At 45.8% G+C, this 21,320-nt stretch overlaps 1 protein-coding gene across 1 annotated transcript in view; it reads left to right on the top strand.

The window, feature by feature from the left end:
* LOC139275018 (protein diaphanous homolog 3-like) overlaps positions 1-21,320 on the top strand; it is a 1,005,387-nt gene that overhangs the window by 90,459 nt on the left and 893,608 nt on the right. The window contains 2 exon segments of the mRNA XM_070891880.1: positions 2,475-2,651; positions 17,767-17,871. Coding sequence (XP_070747981.1) covers positions 2,475-2,651; positions 17,767-17,871 — 282 coding nt within the window.

Genomic DNA, 21,320 nt, shown 5'->3' with positions numbered 1-21,320 from the left:
AATCGACACCCCCTTGACGAGTGCCCACCTCCACACCTCCAGCACAGACCTGTTCCATTGTTCAAAGTGTTCCCAAGGAATGAGCTGCGTCTGGCTGATCTCTCTTGAGCTTCTCTCAGTTTGTAGTTGATTGCTTGCATTGTGGGTTGATGAGGTGTGAACGGCCGTTCCTGTGGCTCTTGATGGCTTCTGCCTGCTGTCAAGAGCCTGTTCTCCCGGTTTTGTCTGTGTGTGGGGGTAGCAGCTTGTTTAGTGCTGTGAACAACTCCTTCCGATATTTTGTTAGTTGTCGTACCTGCATTGTAAATCAACCTTGTTTCTTCTTCCCCTACCAAGAATGTCTGTGCAACCAGTGCTGCTGCCTCTGTCAGGTTCTTGGTCTCTATGAGCTTTCGGAATATGCCTGCCTATTCCTTCAATGAAAAAGTCTCTCAGCATTTCTCTCCTCAGTTCATCGGAGAACTCACATAAACTAGCCAACCTCTGAAGTTCTGCCACGAAGTTGGGTATGCTTTGGCCCACACAGCGTCTGTAGTTGTAGAACCTGTGTCTGGCCATGTGTAGGCTGCTCGCTGGCTTCAGGTGGTCTCTTACCAGTGTGCTCAATTCTTCAAACAACTTGCTTGCTGGTTTCTCGGGTGCCAACAGATCCTTCATTAAAGCGTATGTTTTCGAGCCACAGCTGGTCAAGAGATGGGCTCTTTTGTCTGCCTTATCGTCGCCTAACCAGTCTTTGGTTACAAATCTTTGCTGGAGCCTTTCTATAAAGTCCTCCCAATTGTCTCCCGCATTGTACTTTTCATCTGATCCGTTGTTCGCCATTCTGTGGATTCTGTAATCCCGTAACCTGTCGCCACTGTAAAGTCCTGTCCCCTCAGTGCAGATTCACACGAGGCATGTAGTGAAGTCAAGGTCACTCTGGACCTGCACCTTTATTTCACAGCTCTGGAATGCTGCACTTGCCTGAGACCTGTCCTTATATACCTGTCTCTTGCAAGTGCACCCCTGGTGGTCAGGTATGCTGGTGGTTACAGGTCATATCTTATTATCATCATGTATAGCATGTTAGGATACAGTTATATATAATAATGTAAGATACATGACACCCATGTTCTGCCACCAGGGAGCACATCCCCTGAAGTCCCAAGGGATCCCAGCATCGCTTGGGAGCACTGTATATAAGCTCTGGAGTGTCTTAATAAAGACTGAGGTTACTGTTACTTAACCTCCCTGTGTGCAGCCTCATCTGTGTTAGGAACACAATATTCCCAAAGTGCATCCCTTCACTGCAGTGAAGTCCATCTGCTATGCTTCTGCCCATTGCACCATCCTGTGTCATTCTGAAATCTACAACTATCCTCCTCACTATGTACTATGTTCCCAAGTTTCGTATCATCTACAATCGTTATAATCCTGTTAGAAACCTGAGTCTTGGTCATTTTTTAAAAATTGCTAAGAGGAATGAACACAAAATTGACTCTTGGGGAAACACCATTGCCACCTCCCAGTCTGAAAAAGGTCCATCCACCACCATCCTCTGTTTACTGTCACTGAGTCAATTCTGTATCCATACCACCACTTTCCAGGGGCTTTCACTTCTTAAGTCTCCTGTTGGTGGGTTATTGGGTGACATTGAAGCGCTAGATATTTGATTTGATACATTTTCAGAACTGTGGTGAGGATGTCTAACTTGCTGCCACATGGAGTGGTTGGTGCAAATAGCAATGATGCATTTACGGGAGGCTTGATGCATACATGAGGGAGCAGGAAATAGAGGGATACGAAGACAGGGTGGTAGAGGGATCATGTGGTTTATAAACCGTATACCGGTTGAACCAAATAGCCTGTTGCAGTAGGTTCTATATAATTGCACGTGGCTATGGAGAAGTTGCTGCCTCGATGACTCCTAAAGTGTAAATTGTTAAGTGTACACTTGTAACATTCTGGAACTAGAAGGGAGAAAACCTCATTCATTTTTTTTGTGTGTTAAACTTGATGTGCATTTCTCAGCTTGTGTTTAATACTAAAATCAGTTCTTTGGGAACCATTGATATATCTCCATGCTATGTGCGGAATATCTTAAAAATATTGAACTTGATAACTGACAAACATCTATTGCATTAGCTTGATCAACCTTCTCTGTTACCTCATCAAAGAATTCAATCAAGTTAGTCAGACACAATTTTCCTTTAACAAATCCATGCTGGCTCTCTTTGATTAATCCAAATCTTTCCAAATGAAAGTTGATTTTGTCCCTGATCGTGGTTTCCAATAGTGACAAATATTGTGGTGGTAATGTCTCCAAGTGTTGGTAACTTAAATCATGAGTCAGAAGAGATACTGGCATAATTGTCTTTTTTTTCTCTGACAATTTGTGTATCTTTTTTATCTGAAGTTTTGATATCAATTTCTAGATTGTACAAACTAAGATGGTTGTAAATACTTCACTTTAAATTTTTTTTAATTATTTGCAGCTGGATAGATTTGCTAGTATCCGAATTCCAGGCAGCAGACGTGGTCGACCTCCTCTTCCGAATATTAAACATGCACAACTTTCCAGTAGTGACTGGTCAGCAATATCGCCAGAATACGAATATTCTTCACAGCAGCTGCCAGAAAAGGAAGTTAATTTACTCTTTGAAAAAATGATGGTATGTTTTTTTTTGCTTAATGGACTGCTCACACAGTATGGTTTTGTTTTGTTTTTCTTTGAGCCTAAGTTACTGAATATTTGATACTTGTACAATTGCATGCAAGCTTGTTCATGAAATTAATCTCTGCTTGTCTTCTAAATTCAGTAATAATTATACTGGCTCTGTAACAATGTTTTGAAGATGCCTTGAATTATTTTAATCAAATGTTCGTGGAACAAAAACAGGAAATGCTGCAAACACAATGCAGGTCAGTCAGCACCTGTGGATTTCAAGTGTGGTCCCTTCAATGACCCTTCACGCTATTGTAACTGTTCTCTCCCCAGATGCTTGCTGACTGTCAGTGTTTTCAACAGTTTCTGTCTTTCTTTCTAATTTCCAGCATCTGTAATTTTTTTGCTCTTATGCATGTGTGTGAATTGATTGTACAAGTGTTTGGCGGTTGTCGGGCTATATTTTTAACTGTTGCGCCGTTTCCCTTCTTGCTGTCAATGTGAGTTATCTATTCCTTGAAATCAGGTTTACACAAAATGAGCTTCTTCACCTCTGAAAATGCACACAACTTAGAAGCTAGTGAAAATGTTCCCGTGGATGTTATTGATGAATCATTTGCCAACTTCTAATGTGTTCTGTGACTTGGGTAGATTTTCTAATCTGTGGTGTTGACAACTATACATACTTAACAGTTTGGTTATAGTTGCAGGGTATATTGGTAAAAATGTTTTGCATCGTTGTGCAATAAATTGTGTGTTTAGTTTAATATAAAAATTTGCTTCTAGACATAAAAAAACCTGGAATCGAAATGCAATATTTGGTCTTCGCATTGTGTTGATTATAGAAAACTTGAAAAGGGACATTAAAATCAGGATGTGTTATTCTGTTTTCCATCTTAGGCCACCTTATTATTTCCAACATGTCAGTTCAAATTATTAAAATGAGAAGTTTACTTGTGTTTTATATTTTTGTATCTAATATAATGTCACATCAGCATTCCTGGTACATCTAATGCTTTGTCAAAAAAGCATAAAGGAATGCCAAGCTGCAAACGACAGCAGCAGGTCATCTTTTGTAAAATGCTGCGACTTCCAAATAGCAGTGTTGTCCTGTCACAACCACTAACTCCCATCTCTACAGAGCAATAATCCTCTAGTTTTTCATAATATAGGAACAGAAATAGGCCACTTGGCTCCCAGGCCTGCTCCATCATTCAATTAAATCATAGTTAATCTGTGCCTCAACTGCATTTATCTATCTTTGATCCAGATACATTGCCTAATTTTTTTTAAAGTATCAATGCACCCAGACACTACCAACCTATAGGTCCCCCTCTCGCTCCCCAGGACTGTCACATACTCTGGGTGGCTAAATTTAATAGTCCCTGAAAACGGGCAGGGGGATCGCGATGTGCAATTAACCCGCACCCGTTGTTTCCGATGCAAGTAGCACACAAACTTGGTGCTGCCTGCTAATTTAAATGATTGCAGTGTGCAGCCAGCACTAAATGTGCTGCACACCTCAGCAGGTGGCCCAAGTTTGTGCAAAGCTAGCACCACTTAAAGGTAGCCTGCACTACTTAAAACCAGCCTTTGCACAAACTGGAGCCCTCCGCTGAGGCGTGCAGCATGTTCAGCCGCCCCGGGTGAATGGCAGTTGTTCGTGAATCTACTTTTTGTCACAACAATATAAAATAAATTGATGTTCAAATGTCTCACTAATGTCAGTTATCTGTGCAGTGATGCTGTTCACATTTTACTGTATATATTGTGCAGCTGGGAAAATCATACTACAAAATCCTAGGTTGAACAGTACACTTGGAACATTCCTAACCGTTGCTTTTTATCTGGTAATTCTTGTTTGTGGCCTTAGCTATGATGAATAATTTTCCTCAGTCATTGACACAATATTTAAGATTTGGATGTTTAGTCATTAATTTATCAAATTTTAGTTCAATTGCAGCAGTGACTAATGCCAGCTGCTCACTAATTTGAATCCATTCTGGTGCAGTGGCAGGTGCAGCAAATTAACAGGCTGAGTAAATGAAGATTGTGGCTGGGTTCCACAGGATTGGGCAGGAAAAAAGTTGAAAATCTGTTCTATTCTTGCAAAATTGATACAAATATAGACAGGTGGTTCCCTGTTACCTGAAAAAAGAACGTAGAAACAGGAGCAGGAGAAGACCATACGGCCCCTCGAGCCAGCTCCACTATTTAATACGATCATGGCTGATCTGATCATGGTCTCAGGTCCACTTCCCTGTCTGCTCTCCATAACCCCTTATTCCCTTTATCGTTTAAGAAACTGTCTATTTCTGTCTTAAATTTATGAAATGTCCCAGCTTCCACAGCTCTCTGGGGCAGAGAATGCCACAGATTTACACCCCTGTGAGAAGCAATTCCTCCTCATCTCGGTTTTAAATGGGCGGCCCCTTATTCTGAGACTATGCCCCCGAGTTTTAGTTTCCCATGAGTGGAAATATCCTCACTGCATCCACCTTGTTGAGCCCCCTCATTATCTTTAATGTTTTGATAAGATCACCTCTCATTCTTCTGAACTCTAATGAGTATAGACCTATTCAACCTTTCTTAACTCAACCCTTCTCATCTCCGGAAACAACCTAGTGTACCTTCTCTGAACAGCCTCCAATGCAAGTATATCCTTCCTTAAATACGGAGGCCAAATCTGTACATAATATTCAAGGTGTGGCCTCACCAATACTCTGTACAGTTGTAGCAGGACTTCTCTGCTTTTATACTCTCTCCCCTTTGCAATAAAGGCCAACATTCCATTTGCCTTCCTGATTACTTGCTGTACCTGCATACTAACTTTTTGTGTGTCGTGCACAAGGTCCCCCAAGTCCCTCTGTACTGCAGCACTTTGCAGTTTTTCACCATTTAAATTATTATTTGATTTTCTATTATTGTTTCTGTCAAAGTGGATCACCTCACATTTTCCCACATTGTACTCCATCTGTCAAACTTTTGCCCACTCACTTAGCCTGTCTATATAATTTGCAGATTTTTTGTGTCTTCCTCACAATTTGCTTTCCCACCCATCTTTGCATCATCAGCAAACTTGGCTACATTGCACTCGGTCCCTTCATCCAAGTCATGAAAATAGATTGAGGCCCCAGCACCGATCCCTGTGGCACCCCACCAGTTACTGTTTGCCAACCGGAAAATGACCCGTTTATCCCGACTCTGTTTTCTGTTAGTTAGCCAATCCTCTATCCATGCTAATATATTGCCCCCCACCCCGTGAACTTTTATCTTGTGCAGTAACCTTTTATGTGGCACCTTGTCAAATGCCTGCTGGAAGTCCAAATACACCACATGCCCCTTTATCCACCCTGTTCGTTACATCCTCAAAGAATTCCAGCAAATTTGTCAAACATGACTTCCCCTTCATTAATCCATGCTGACTCTGCCTGACCGAATTTTGCTTTTCCAAATGTCCTGCTACTGCTTCTTTAATAATGGACTCCCACAGATGTTAGGCTAACTGGTCTATTGGGCCCAAGTTTCCACATGATTTGCGCCTGATTTTTAGGAGCAACTGGTGGAGAACGGACTATCTTAGAAATCGCAATTCTCCACATTTTTTTTTCTGCAGTTCTAGTCAGGTAGAACAGTTCTACTTTGGAACAGAATTTTTTCTTCAAAAGGGGGCGTGTCCGGCCACTGACGCCTGATTTCAAAGTTTCCACAGTGGAAATGTACTCCAAACTAAAGTAGAATGGAGCAAGTGAAGATTTTTGTAGAACTGAAAAAACCTGTTCTACACATTAAAAAAATCAGGCGCAGGTTACAAATTAGGCGTCCAGAACGAGGTGGGGGGGGGGGGAGGGAAGTCATTAAATTCTACAATCAATCTTTATTTATACTTCTACAAATATTATACAAATAAATCCAACCTGAATAAACATTTATAAGCAAAGAAAAGATTAAATAAACCATCTTCCTACCTGTGTGAAAGTGCTTCAGCCATCGTTCGTTCCCGCGGTGGGTGGGGAAGGAAACCGCCGTTTGTTGCCGTGGAGGGGAGGGAGGGGGAGGAGACAGCGGTTTGTTGCCGCCGCGGAGGGGAGGGAGGGGAAGGAGACTGCGGTTTGTTGCCGCCGCGGAGGGGAGGGAGGGGGAGGAAACCGCCGTTTGTTGCCGTAGAGGGGAGGGAGGGGAAGGAGACAGCGGTTTGTTGCCACGGAGGGGAGGGAGGGGAAGGAGACAGCGGTTTGTTGCCGTGGAGGGTGGTGAGGGGAAGGAGACAGTGAGAAGGGTAGCTCAGTGCTGATGGCAATGTGCTTTTATTGAAAAATGTTCAAAAATTAAACAGCTACAAAGAACTACAAAAATGGCCGAGTGCCAATGTTTCCTTCACACTGAGCATGCGCGCACGCTCCAACGCGCACGCGCAGCATTGCCGGCAGGAAAAAACTAATTTAAATAGTACCCGCCCTCCCACTTACAAAATCGGCGTGAGTGTAGGCTCCGCCGCGCCAAACAGACAAGGAGCTGCAAAGCGCTCGAGAATAGAGTGTTTTTTTTCTGGCGCTGTTTTAGGCGTGAAAAACGGGCGCCCAGCTCGCAGGGGCGCCCGTTTTTTATCCTGTGGACACTTGGGCCCATAGTTTCCTGCTTTTTGTCTGCCTCCTTTTTTCAATAGGGGCTACATTTGCAGTTTTCCAATCTGCAAGTTCCAGTCTCCAATCTCCTGTTCTCCCCAGAATCCAGGGAATTTTAGTAAATTACAACCAATGTATCCACTATCCCTGCCGCCACTTCTCAAGATCCTAGGATGCAAGACATCCGGTCCAGGGGATTTATCCGCCTTTCGTCCTATTATCTTACTGAGTACCACCTCCATTGTGATTGTGTTAATTTCCTCCCCCCTGCCCCCCGCCCCTGCTATAGCCCCTTGACTATCCACTGTTGGGATATTGGGCCCAGTATTGGCCATGACTTGCATCAGTTTTTTTGGAGCAAGTTGTTTTTTCTGGCGTAAGTTAGAAAATGCCATTTTCCCCCCCAAAATTTGCTCCAGAGTAAGTCGGGTACAATTTTTTTTCGGTCAGTTTTTTTTTCAAAAGGGGGCGTTCCCAGACACTTCGGCCAGTTTTGGCCATTTATGCCACTTTGGCCAGCAAAAACGTACTCCAAATCCACTTAGGTCAGCGTATGTGGCCAGCCCTGAAAATCCTTGCGGGCAGTTAAGAAAAAGCAGCGCACATTCAGCAGACATTAGGGCAGGGATAGGGGTGGGAAGGGAACTGGAGAGGACCTCAACAACCAAGCAGCAAACATTAAGGAAAAGCTCAAACCAATAAAATACAACTTAAAAAAAAAAGTAAATCCTACCGTTTATCTTTAAAGTCTGTCCAGGAAGGGTAGCGGCAGGCCTGTGCGTGAGGCATGGGGTGGGAAGATGTGCACCGAAGGAATCACAGCTCGTGGGTCTGGAAGTCTCATCTCTTTGCCCACCTCCCCCCACAAAACTCTCCTTCTTCCCCCTGCCCCCCCCCCCCCCCCCCCCACAAATTCAAAAGTTTAAAGTACAGCCATTAAATAAAAAATAAAAGCAAAGTCCTTACCTGCCCGGGAACTCAGCGGTCCGCTCGGCCAGGGATAGGGTGCGGTGAGATCGGGCACCCCTTCGGCCTGCGCTCGGGGCTGCGAGCATCGGGTCCTGCTCGCAGCCCACAGGATGCGCTGGGAGGGCATATGAGCATGCGCACAGGTGCCGGCAGTGCTTTGTGCGCTGGCCTGTTGCCCCCACCCCCAGCCTCCACGACACACCATGACTCCGGGGACTGTACGCAGCGGCCAGGATGGGGTGAGTTTTTGCCGGTGCCGTTTCCAGCACGCAAAGTCGGCGTGCTTGAGATCAGTGCGCGGACAGAACTGCTTGGGGAAAATCGAGCCCAACATTTTTGTCCTCTACCGTAAAGACTGATACAAAATTTCTGTTCAGAGTTTCTGCCATCTCGATGTTCCCCATTACTAATTCCCCATTCTCTAAGGGACCAACATTTACTTTAGCCATTCTTTTCCTTTTTATATACCGATAGAAACTCATGTTATCTGTTTTTATATTTCGTGCTAGTTTACTTTCATAGTCTGTCTTCCCTTTCTTCATCAATTTTTTTGTCATTTCGATGGTATGAGGCGTGAATTGGCTAAAATAGACTGGCAAAGAATACTTAAAGGGTTGATGGTGGATAAGCAATTGCAAACAATTAAAGATCACATGGATGAACTTCAGCAATTGTACATCCCTGTCTGGAGTAAAAATAAAATGGGGAAGGTGGCTCAACCGTGGCTAACAAGGGAAATTAAGGATAGTGTTAAAGCCAAGGAAGTGGCATATAATTTGGCTAGAAAAAGCAACAAAGCTGAGGACTGGGAGAAATTTAGAATTCAACAGAGGAAGACTATGGGTTTAATTAAGAGGGGGAAAATAGAGTACGAGAGGAAGCTTGCAGGGAACATAAAAACTGACGGCAAAAGCTTCTATAAATATGTAAAGAGAAAAAGATTAGTGAAGACAAACGTAGGTCCCTTGCAGTCGGATCCAGGTGAATTTATAATGGGGAACAAAGAAATGGCAGACCAATTGAACAAATACTTTGGTTCTGTCTTCACAAAGGAAGACCCAAATAACCTTCCAATTTTACTCGGGGACAGTAGGTCTAGTGAGAAGATGGTACTGGAGGATATCCTTATTGGGCGGGAAATTGTATTCGGGAAATTGATGGGAATGAAGGCCGATAAATCCCTGGGGCCTGATAGTCTGCATCCCAGAGTACTTAAGGAAGTGGCCCTAGAAATAGTGGATGCATTGGTGATCATTTTCCAACAGTCTATCGACTCTGGATCAGTTCCTATGGATTGGAGGGTAGCTAATGTAACATCGCTTTTTTAAAAAGGAGGGAGAGAGAAAGCAGGGAATTATAGACCGGTCAGCCTGACCTCAGTAGTGGGTAAAATGATGGAATCAATTATTAAGGATGTCATAGCAGTGCATTTGGAAAATGGTGACATGATAGGTCCAAGTCAGCATGGATTTGTGAAAGGGAGATCTTCTGGAATTTTTTGAGGATGTTTCCAATAAAGTGGACAAAGGAGTACCAGTTGATGTGGTATATTTGGACTTTCAGAAGGCTTTCGACAAGGTCCCACACAGGAGATTAATGTGCAAAGTTAAAGCACATGGGATTGGGGGTAGTGTGCTGACGTGGATTGAGAACTGGTTGTCAGACAGGAAGCAAAGAGTAGGAGTAAATGGGTACTTTTCGGAATGGCAGGCAGTGACTAGTGGGGTACCGCAGGGTTCTGTGCTGGGGCCCCAGCTGTTTACATTGTACATTAATGATTTAGACGAGGGGATTAAATGTAGTATCTCCAAATTTGCGGATGACACTAAGTTGGGTGGCAGTGTGAGCTGCGAGGAGGATGCTATGAGGCTACAGAGTGACTTGGATAGGTTAGGTGAGTGGGCAAATGCGTGGCAGATGAAGTATAATGTGGATAAATGTGAGGTTATCCACTTTGGTGGTAAAAACAGAGAGACAGACTATTATCTGAATGGTGACAGATTAGGAAAAGGGGAGGTGCAACGAGACCTGGGTGTCATGGTACATCAGTCATTGAAGGTTGGCATGCAGGTACAGCAGGCGGTTAAGAAAGCAAATGGCATGTTGGCCTTCATAGCGAGGGGATTTGAGTACAGGGGCAGGGAGGTGTTGCTACAGTTGTACAGGGCCTTGGTGAGGCCACACCTGGAGTATTGTGTACAGTTTTGGTCTCCTAACTTGAGGAAGGACATACTTGCTATTGAGGGAGTGCAGCGAAGATTCACCAGACTGATTCCCGGGATGGTGGGACTGACCTATCAAGAAAGACTGGATCAACTGGGCTTGTATTCACTGGAGTTCAGAAGAGTGAGAGGGGACCTCATAGAAACGTTTAAAATTCTGACGGGTTTGGACAGGTTGGATGCAGGAAGAATGTTCCCAATGTTGGGGAAGTCCAGAACCAGGGGTCACAGTCTAAGGATAAGGGGTAAGCCATTTAGGACCGAGATAAGGAGAAACTTCTTCACCCAGAGAGTGGTGAACCTGTGGAATTCTCTACCACAGGAAGTAGTTGAGGCCAATTCACTAAATATATTCAAAAGGGAGTTAGATGAAGTCCTTACTACTCGGGGGATCAAGGGGTATGGCGTGAAAGCAGGAAGTGGGTACTGAAGTTTCATGTTCAGCCATTAACTCATTGAATGGCGGTGCAGGCTAGAAGGGCTGAATGGCCTGCTCCTGCACCTATTTTCTATGTTTCTATGATTTATGAAAGGGAAATCGTGCTTGACAAATCTTCTGGAATTGTTTGAGGATGTAACTAGCAGAGTAGACAAGGGAGAACCAGTGGATGTGGTGTATTGGACTTTCAAAAGGCTTTTGACAAGGTCCCGCACAAAAGATTGGTGTGCAAAATCAAAGCACAGGGTAGTGGGGGTAATGTACTGACGTGGATAGAGAACTGGTTGGCAGACAGGAAGCAGAGTGTCGGGATAAACGGGTCCTTTTCAGAATGGCAGGCAGTGACTAGTGGAGTACCGCAGGGCTCAGTGCTGGAGTCCCAGCTCTTTACAATATACATTAACGATTTAGACAAAGGAATTGAGTGTAATATCTCCAAGTTTGCGGATGATACTAAGCTGGGTGGCGGTGTGAGCTGTGAGGAGGATGCTAAGAAGCTGCAGGGTGACTTGGACAGGTTGGGTGAGTGGGCAAATGCATGGCAGATGCAGTATAATGTGGATAAATGTGAGGTTTGCCATTTTGGGGGCAAAAATACGAAGGCAGAATATTATCTGGATGGCGGCAGATTAGGAAAAGGGGAGGTGCAACAAGACCTGGATGTCATGGTTCATCAGTCACTGAAAGTGGGCATGCAGGTACAGCAGGCGGTGAAGAAGGCAAATGGTATGTTGGCCTTCATAGTTAGGGGCTTTGAGTATAGGAGCAGGGAGGTCTTGCTGCAGTTGTACAAGGCCTTAGTGAGGCCTCAACTGGAATATTGTGCACAGTTTTGGTCTCCTAATCTGAGGAAGGACGTTCTTGCTATTGAGGGAGTGCAGCGAAGGTTCACCAAACTGATTCCAGGGATGGCTGGACTGTCATATGAGGAGAGACTGGATCAATTGGGCCTTTATTCACTGGAGTTCAGAAGGATGAGAGGGGATCTCATACAAACGTATAAGATTCTGATAGGACTGAACAGGATAAATGTGGGAAGAATGTTCCCGATGTTGGGGAAGTCCAGAACCAGGGGACACAGTCTAAGGATAAGGGGTCGGCCATTTCGGACTGAGATGAGGAGAAACTTCTTCACTCGGAGAGTTGTTAACCTGTGGAATTCCCTCCCGCAGAGAGTTGTTGATGCCAGTTGATTGGATATATTCAAGAGGGAGTTCGATATGGCCCTTACGGCTAAGGGGATCAAGGGGTATGGAGAGAAAGCAGGAAAGGGGTACTGAGGTGAATGATCAGCCATGATCTTATTGAATGGTGGTGCAGGCTCGAACGGCCGAATGGCCTACTCCACCTATTTTCTATGTTTCATTCTTTGCTGGCTTTTAAAAGCTTCCTAATCTTTTGTCCTCCCACTAATTTTGGCCACTTTGTCTGACCTTGTTTTTAATTGGATACCGTCCTTTATTTCTTTAGTTAGCCACGGATGACTGTCTTTTCTTTTACACCCTTTTCTCCTCACTGGAATATATTTTTGTTGAGTTATGAAATATCTCCTTAAATGTACACCACTGTTCATCAACTGCCTTGCATGTTAATCTATTATCCCAGTCCACTTTAGCCAATTCTGCCCTTATATCTACATGGTCTCCTTTATTTCAGCTTAGTACGCTGGTTTGAGATCCAACTTTTTCACCCTCCATCTGAATTTGAAATTCAACCATGCTATGATGAGTCATTCCAAGGGGATCCTTTACTAGGAGATTGTTTCTTCATCTGGTCTCATTACACAGGACCAGATCCAAGATAGCCAGCCCCCTGGGTGGTTCCGTTACATACTGCTCAAGGAACCCGTCCCTTATGCACTCGATGAACTCATCCTCAAGGCCACCCTGACCAATTTGATTTATCCAATCAATATGGAGGTTAAAATCACCCATGATTATTGCTGTTCCCTTTTTACAAGCCCCCACTATATCCTGGTTTATACTCCGACCAACAGAGTTGCTGCCTTTTGGAGGCCTATAAGACTATGCCCACCAGTGACTTTTTCTCCTTATCTCCACCCAAACTGTTTTAATGTCCTGATCATTTGAGCCAATATCGTTTCTCACTATTGCAGTGATTCCATCCTTTATCAATAGAGCTACCCTACCTCCTTTTCCTTTCTGACTGTCCTTCCGGATTGTCAAATATCGCTGAATATTTAATTCCAAGTCCTGGTCACCTTGCAATCACGTCTCTGTAATGGCTACCAGTTCATACTGTTGCGCAAGCGGCAATTTCGCTCGTCGTGTGACGAGTAGTTGCCTGCGACGGTTCCTGAGTTAAATATCAAATTACACACTAGACAAATGACAGCATCATTAATGTTCGTTTAATACAGGAAAAGTACAAGACATGCTACTTATACTCTAATTCTCCGATACAGAAGTAGTACAAGACTCACTACTTATACTCCAGTTAACTCTGTTTAACTAACTCTGCAGACAAGGCATTCCAAAAGGTGTTCCTTGCCATTCAAAATACTCTATTGAACTCTACACTCCCGGGTGATCAATCTGGTTCTGACAATGTTCCTTTGAGGGTTGCTCCCTGGTCCCTGCTTCTGTCGAGTGTTGGTCCCGGGTTCTTGCTATGGACTGTCCAAACTTGTCCATTTTTATACCTTGTTTGTCCCTTTGTTAACCATATGGGTTGCTACTAATTGCCTGCTTGTTTCTACAAGATACAGAGACATTCTGCTGTTCTCTCAACTTGTCTCTCGCCTCCAAAAGTTATTACCAAGTTGGAAATCTCCTTTCCTGTGTGAGACCATTAATTTGATCCCTGGAATTCTTTATCACCCTCTGCCCCCTGCTGTGGCCACAGCTGGTCCTGTGATGGTGGGTAACACCCTCCTGTCCATTGGTCTTCAGTCTGTTATTCCTAGCCTGACCTTTTGTTCGGTCATGAGCAATTGCTGGAACTTTGTTAATTGGCATTTGGCTTTATTATCCCCTGTGATTTTCCTTAATGGTTTACAACTCTACCTCATCCCTTATCTCATTGACCCTGAGGTTAACGCCTGCTTGTTTTTTGTGCAAGAGAGCTTGTTAATTTTTTAGACCCCAGGTTTGAACTAACTACTTAAGCCTTTCTGATATTTCCGTAATACCCATTTGTGCCGTCAACTCATCTATTTTGTTATGAATGCTACATGCATTTAGCCAATGTGCCTTTAAATTTGTTTTTTTTTACCCTATTTTCCTGCTTGCTTCCTCTCCCCTTCAAACTCACTTTCTTTCTTTTTGCTTTCTAATTCCAGCTTTACTCCCCTCCTGACTGAATCTATTTTCAGGTTCCCATCCCCCTGCCAAGCTAGTTCGAACTCTCCCCAACGGCACCAGCGACCCCTCCCCCATGAGGGTATTGGTCCCGGCTCTGTTGAGATGCAACCCGTCCAGCTTGTACAGGTCCCAATGCCTCAGGAAACTGAAGTCCTCCCGCCTGCACCATCTCTCCAGCCATGTATTAATCTGCTCTATCCTCCTATTTTTGTACTCACTAGCTCATGGCATTGGGAGTAATCTGGAGATTACTACCTTTTGAGGTTCTGCTTTTTAATCTCCTCTCCGAGCTCCTTAAAGTCTGCCTGCAGGAACTCATCCCTCTTTCTACTTATGTCATTGGTCCCGATATGGACCACGACCTCTGGCTGTTCCCCCTCTTCCCCCCCCAGACTGCCCTGCAGCCACTCAGTGACATCCTTGACCCTGACACCAGCGTCTGCGGCTGCAGAAACGCCTGTTTAACATTTATTTTAAACTGTTAGGCTGGTAAAAGGCAGCCTTGGGCCAGCTTTTACCAGGCACACGCTCCATTTCCCAGGGATGCGGTGCATGCAGATCGCAAGTTCCGAGTTTTTGCACAAGCACATCGCACATAGAAACACGGAACTTGTGGCAAAGGCCCTGGAAAATCCAGGCCAACAGATTTGATTTGTTAGCTTTGACTCTAGTAGCATTCTTGCCCGAGTTCGACTGTTGAGGCAAATCTCACTGTAGCACTTGAGCATTTTAACTAGGCTGGCACTTCAGTGCCGTACTGAGACGGCTGCACTGATCACGGTGCTGTCTTTTACATTAGATTTTACACTAGGGACCCGTTTGCTTGGGTGAGTATAAAATAGCCCATTGCATTAGGCAAAAAATTACAGGGGAATTCTGCTTGTGTCCTGGCCAATATTTATCTCTGAATGCTTCAACGATCGATCAGCTCCGATGCATGGGCCACATCGTCCACATGCCCGATAAGAGACTCCCAAAAGAAGTGCTCTACTCTGAGCTTCAACACGGCAAACGAACCCCAGGTGGGCAGAGGAAACTCTTCAAGGACACCCTCAAGGTCGCCTTGAAAAAGTGCAACATCCCTGTTGTACAGCTTTCTTCTTTTCGCTTTGTTGCTTTAAATGTAGGATTGCACACACACAGTTGTAGTAAATGCCAGGTTCAGGTCTTTTATTTGGACATTCATACGATACAAACCAAGTATGAAAGTTACTGAGACACTTCATAAAGGCAGCTCTCTGCTTGTTCCGATTTCCTTGGCTGCTTGTGACACACACACCTTCCGAGTTTCCAGTTTCTGATGTGTGTGTCTAACAAACAGCCAGTTCCATCTCTTATACCTAAAAAGCCTTTGAACTCTTGTTTCCTTGCATAGTACATATAGACAATTAACATGCAGACGATGTAGACTCAAATGGCATTGTCCTGAAATCCATCATTGGCGGTCCCTCGAAATCGAGGAAGACTTGCTTCCACTCTAAAAGTGAGTTCTTAGGTGACTGAACAATCCAAAACGGGAATTACAGTTTCTGTCACCGGTGGGTCAGACAGTCGTTGAAGGAAAGGGTGGGTGCTGAGTCTGTCTTCCACTGCCTGTGCTTGCTTTCTGCATGCTCTAGGTGACGAGACTCGAGATGCTCAGTGCCCTCCCGGATGCTCTTCCTCCACTTAGGGCCACTTTGGCCCAGGTGTTGGTAGGGATGTTGCATTTTATCAAGGAGGCTTTGATGGTGTCCTTGAAACGTTTCTTCTACCCACCTGGGGCTCGCTTGCCGTGTAGGAGTTCTGAGTAGAGCACTTGCTTTGCGAGTCTTGTGTTGGGCATGCGAATAGTGTAGCCTCCCAATGAAATTGGTCGAGTGTGGTCAGTGCTTTGATACTGGGGATGTTGGCCTGATCGACGACGCTAACGTTGGGGCGTCTGTCCTCCCAGGGGATTTGCAGGATCTTGCGGAGACGTCGTTGATATTTTTCCAGCGATTTTTGAGGTGTCTACTGTATATGGTCCATACCTCAGCCATACAGGAGGGCGGGTATCACTGCAGCCCTGTAGACCATAAGCTTGGTGCCAGATTTGAGGACCTGATCTTCGAACACTCTTCCGAAGGCTGCGCTGGCGCACTGGGGGTGGTGTTGAACCTAGTCGTTGATGTCTGCCCTTGCTGATCATAGGCTCCCAAGATCTGGAAAGTGGTCCACGTTGTCCAGGGCCGCGCCGCAGATCTTGATGACTGGGGGGGCAGTGCTGTGTGGCAGGGTCTTATGAAACATACAGACGATGTAAACTCATGGCATTGTCCTGTAATGATGACTAATTGCTTTCTGAATTACTATACACAAACCAGATCGTTTCCTCGCATAGTAACAAATGGTACATTCAAATACTTAACATACAGACGATGTCATGAATTACTGTACACAAACCAGATGATCGGCAGAGGAGTTTCTTTGATTTCATGCATAGATAGTATTGATGATTCATACAAATAATTAACATACAGGTAAATGACCAGCCACTATTATTCTGAAATCAAGTCTCACTGCTTCAATCGACTCCCACCATGAAGTACTGTCAACACACTGGTGATCAGAAAGACACATTTAAATGGTTAAATGGCTCCATATTGTCTAGTACCCTGTTTCGATGCAAACCTCAATCTTCAACCTTCAACCCCTTCGATTTTTCCAGACTGCACCGAAGAGTTTCAGAAATACGGGCTTTCGCTCCCACAATCCCCACTGACACCTGGGAATCCCTGGCCCAAGACCGGTCAAAGTGGAAGAGAAGAATCCAGGAAGGTGCTGAACACCTCGAGTCTCTTTGCCGGCAGCTAGCGAAGACCAAGCGCAAACAGTAGAAGGAGCACATGTCAACCCAAGCATTCCAAGCAACTGGCATTTCAAACAACGTCCCTTCAACCACTGCCCAACCTGTGTTAGAGACTGTAGTTACCACATCCGACTCATCAGTCACCTGAGAACTCATTTTTCGTGTGGAAACAAGTCGCCCTTGACTCCGAGGGACTGTCGAAGAAGATGATGATTTTATCTCTGAGCCAACACCATTAAAACAGATTATTTGGTTCTTGCTGTTCATGGAACCTTGTTGTGAACAAATTGGCTGCTGTATTTGTCTACATAACATCAGTGAATCCATTTTCATTAAATAAAGAATGTACTTAATTGGCTATGAAGAACTTGGAACATTCTGAGAATGAGAAAAGCACCAGACAAATGCAAGCTCTTTGGTTCTTCACAACTCCAGATCTGAATTTGGTCAGAATGTAGTGGAAAGTTTCACTGGGTTCTGTCGCTCAAATTTAGAAGTTAAGTGTTTCAGCAGTCCTGAAGAATCTGGGAATTTATAATTGGAAATTGGTTTAAAAACGGATTCTAAAGGTCACTACAGATATGCGGCGACACCAATCAATAAAGGGTTTTAGGATGTTTAGGATAGGGTTTGTATGATGGTCATAACTAATAACTTAAAAAGCAATATACAGCGTTTCAGCAAGTTAACTTTATCTAATTGTTCTCTCCACAGGAAGATATGAACTTAAATGAAGAGCGAAAGGCTCCTCTACGTGAGAAGGACTTAAGTACTAAAAGGGAAATGGTTGTACAGTACATCGGTGCAGCTTCCAATACTGTAAGTGAAACATGAAGCTTTTAAAAACTTTTTTTTTAGCCAAATGGCATGAATATCTATGTTCAGTGATTTAAAAAAAAAAACCCTTCTGTACACATTGGGGCCGAAATTCAGCTCCCAAAAAGGCCGGTTACCACCGGAAAGTGGCGGCCAGGAGGCAGAGTCGAGCGGCTGCCGACTTCCGTTCCAATGGCTGTTAGCAGTGAAATTTAGCTAGGCCATTTTTGGAGCGGTGCTCACTTCCGCCTGCTCCCCACACTTCTGCGGTAGTGTGTATGCGGCCGTAATGACGCACTCAATGCGTACCGCTGCCGCTCCGCCCTGGAACCTATATTCAGCATTAATAAAAGTAACCTGCTGCCTGATGGTGCCCCCAACAGCTTTTTGTGTCGGAGCACTGTGCCGGGCTGCTCGAGACTGCCAGTAGAGGAGAAAGGAGTGTTGGTGGAATCGGGATTTTTGTTCACTTAAATTTTGAAGACTTGTAAAAAAAATTGTTGCGCGTTCCAAAATCTTTTGTGGACTAGTGAGAACTTTTTCGGACTTTTGAAAAGTTTATCACTCGTCATGATTACTGGTGACCTGGGGGGCCTCATTCTGTACTCCACAGAGGCCTCATAGTGAGGGTCGAGCCTGCAGACACAATGGGCTCAATGTTAGCAGGGGAACAGCTTGTCCACATTGTGCGACGCAGGGAGGCATGCAGGAGAAGGCGGTGCCATCAACAATGGGTCCAGAGGCAGCAGGCAATGGAGAGGCAGCATGCATGGCTGCCCAATGTGGAGATGGCCGCAGACCTCAAGACAGAGAGGTTGGCCAGGAAGGAGCTAGCGTCAGGAGGAGGGTCAGGTATGCTGATCGCCCCCCCCCCCCCCCGCCCCCGAACCAGATGCTTGCCAGCTTCAGCCTGCAGAGGCTGAGGAGCATCAAGAGGATGAGGGAGAAGGCATTCAGCCAGCTTTCATCGCAGAGGCCCAGCACAGACCTGGGGGAAGAAGGGTGTACCGACATCCGTTTTCCTTTGTGGAGCTAACCGATGAGCACTGTCTGCGACGGCTCCGATTCGGGAAGGACATCCTGAGGGAGCTGTGCAATTTCCTGCGGCCGGATCTGTAGCCTCAGGCAAGGCTGAGGACAGCTCTGAGCATTGAAACAAAAGTCACCATTGCACTAAACTTATACGCAAATGACTCTTTCCAGTCTGCAACTGCAGACATTTCTAATATCGCGCAGTTCTTTGCCCATCGCTCCATCTGTCGTCACAGATGCTCTGTACAGGAGAAATGCAGTGCAATACATTTAATTCCCAATGACCAGGGAGAAGCAGGTGGAGCGGCAAGCTGGATTTGTCCAGAATGCAGGGTTCCCTAGAGTGCAGGGGCCCATCGACTGCACACACGTCGGACTGAGGGTGCCACTAACCCATGCTAACATGTTTGTGAACTGAAAGGGATTCCACTCCTTGAATGTGTAGCTAGTGTGCAACCACCAGCGCAGGATCATGACAATTGATGCTCGGTATCCAGGCAGCAGCCACGACGCCTTCATCCTGCGCCAGAGCAGTGTGCCCGCCATCTTCTTGGGCTCAAACCAGGATTGTGGATGGCTGCTTGGGGACAAGGGATATCCCCTGTCCACTTGGCTGCTGACTCCCCTTTGGAACCTCAGGACTGCTGCCGAACATGCATACAATGACTCATTCCGCCACAAGGTGCATAATTGAGCACTGCATCGGGATCCTTAAACAGAGGTTCCGTTGCCTGGACTACTCCGGTGGAGTATTGCAGTACTCTCCTGAATGGGTCTCCATCTTCATAGTCATCTGCTGCATGGTTCACAACCTGCCAATCATGAGGGGCCAGCCGCTGGAGGTCGATCCAGCAGTAGCACCTCAGGAGGAGGCGCAGCAGCACGAGGAGGAGGAGGAGGAACAGGATGCGCGTCGCCAGCCACCCAGGAGGCGTCGTCGCCATCCCAACCCTGCAAGGGAAGTGCAGACCCGTCTCATTGCTGTTCGTTTCAGATGATCTAATGCCCAGATGACCCTTCAGCTTCTCTTTTCCATGGCCATCCCACTGAGTCTCTTCATACATCATTGCTCACTGTCAAATTATACACCAACCCAGATTTCGAAGACAAAATAAAGATTTATAACATAATAAACAATGGTGCAAAATACTCATCATAGGCAGGTCCTCGGAAGACGTGCTTCAACTCTAAGTGAGTTCTCAGGTGACTGTACAGTCCAATACACGAGTTACAGTCTCTGTCACAGGTGGGACAGACAGTGGTTGAAGGAAGGGGTGGGTGAGGTGTCTGGCTTGCCGCATGCTCCTTCTGTTGCCTGCGCTTGATTTATGCATGCTATCAGCGACGAGACCCGAGGTGCTCCACACCCTCCCGGATGCTCTTCCTCCACTTGGGGAGGTCCTTTCCCAGGTGTTGGTGGGGATGTTGCACTTTATCAAGGAGGCTTTGAAGGTGTCCTTGAAACGTTTCCTCTGCCCACCTGGGGATCGCCTGTCGTGTAGGAGTTCCGAGTAGAGCACTTACTTTCGGAGTCTTGCATCAGGCATGAGGACAATGTGACCCGCCCAATGGAACTGGTCGAGTGTGGTCAGTGCTTTGATGCTGGGGATGTTGGCCTGATCGAGAACACTGATGTTGGCGCGTCTATCCTCCCAGGGGACTTGCAGAATCTTGCGGAGACATCGGTGGTGGTAACACAACATAATTTCTCACCCTTGTAAATTTCCTTATAACCCCTCTTTTATGCATACAAATCCTACGACTCCGCCGCAATGTCTCCCCTGTGGCTGCCTCATGGGTCTGGGACAGCTGCTGTGTTTCCTGTGTGGAAGCTACAGATGTCTTTCTCGGATGCCCTCGACCAGCTCTGGCCCTGGAAGGGTTGGCTGGAGATTGGTCAGCACCCTCCTTGGAGGGTTCAGTCGGTCTTGGCTTGGGCAATTCCATGGTTGGAGGCAATGGTGGAGTGACAGGTCTGGGGTCAGGAATGATGTGATTCTGAGAGAGCACATCATCAGAATCCTGGTCCGAGGAGCCTGCATCATTCCCCGGGGGCGGCACATTACCAACGCCACCAGTCTGAGGGAGCTCGGGTCGTTGCTGTGGCACCACACTGGAAGGTCCCCTGTGGCAGACACAGCCGCCAAGGCAACACTAAGATGTCGGGTGGCATTGAGCTGAGACTGCATGAGAGCAGCCACAGGGTTGAAGCTACCAGAGTTGACAGCAGGTAGACACTCCGTGATCTGTTGCACAGTAGGCACAAGAGCATTCTGAACTTCCAGGACGGTGTCCATCCTCTCCAAACCAGCACCGGCACGCTTGTTCCCTTGCACCTGTGCTGTAATGGCAGCTGCCACACCACCAGAGAGCTGCAGCATCACAACTGGATCTGCATGGTCTCTTTGGGAATCCACCAT

Source organism: Pristiophorus japonicus, chromosome 10 (assembly GCF_044704955.1).
Source record: "Pristiophorus japonicus isolate sPriJap1 chromosome 10, sPriJap1.hap1, whole genome shotgun sequence".
Lineage (NCBI taxonomy): Eukaryota > Metazoa > Chordata > Chondrichthyes > Pristiophoridae > Pristiophorus > Pristiophorus japonicus.
The sequence above is the reverse complement of the archived record's forward strand: the minus strand, read 5'-3'. Positions and strand labels throughout refer to the sequence as shown.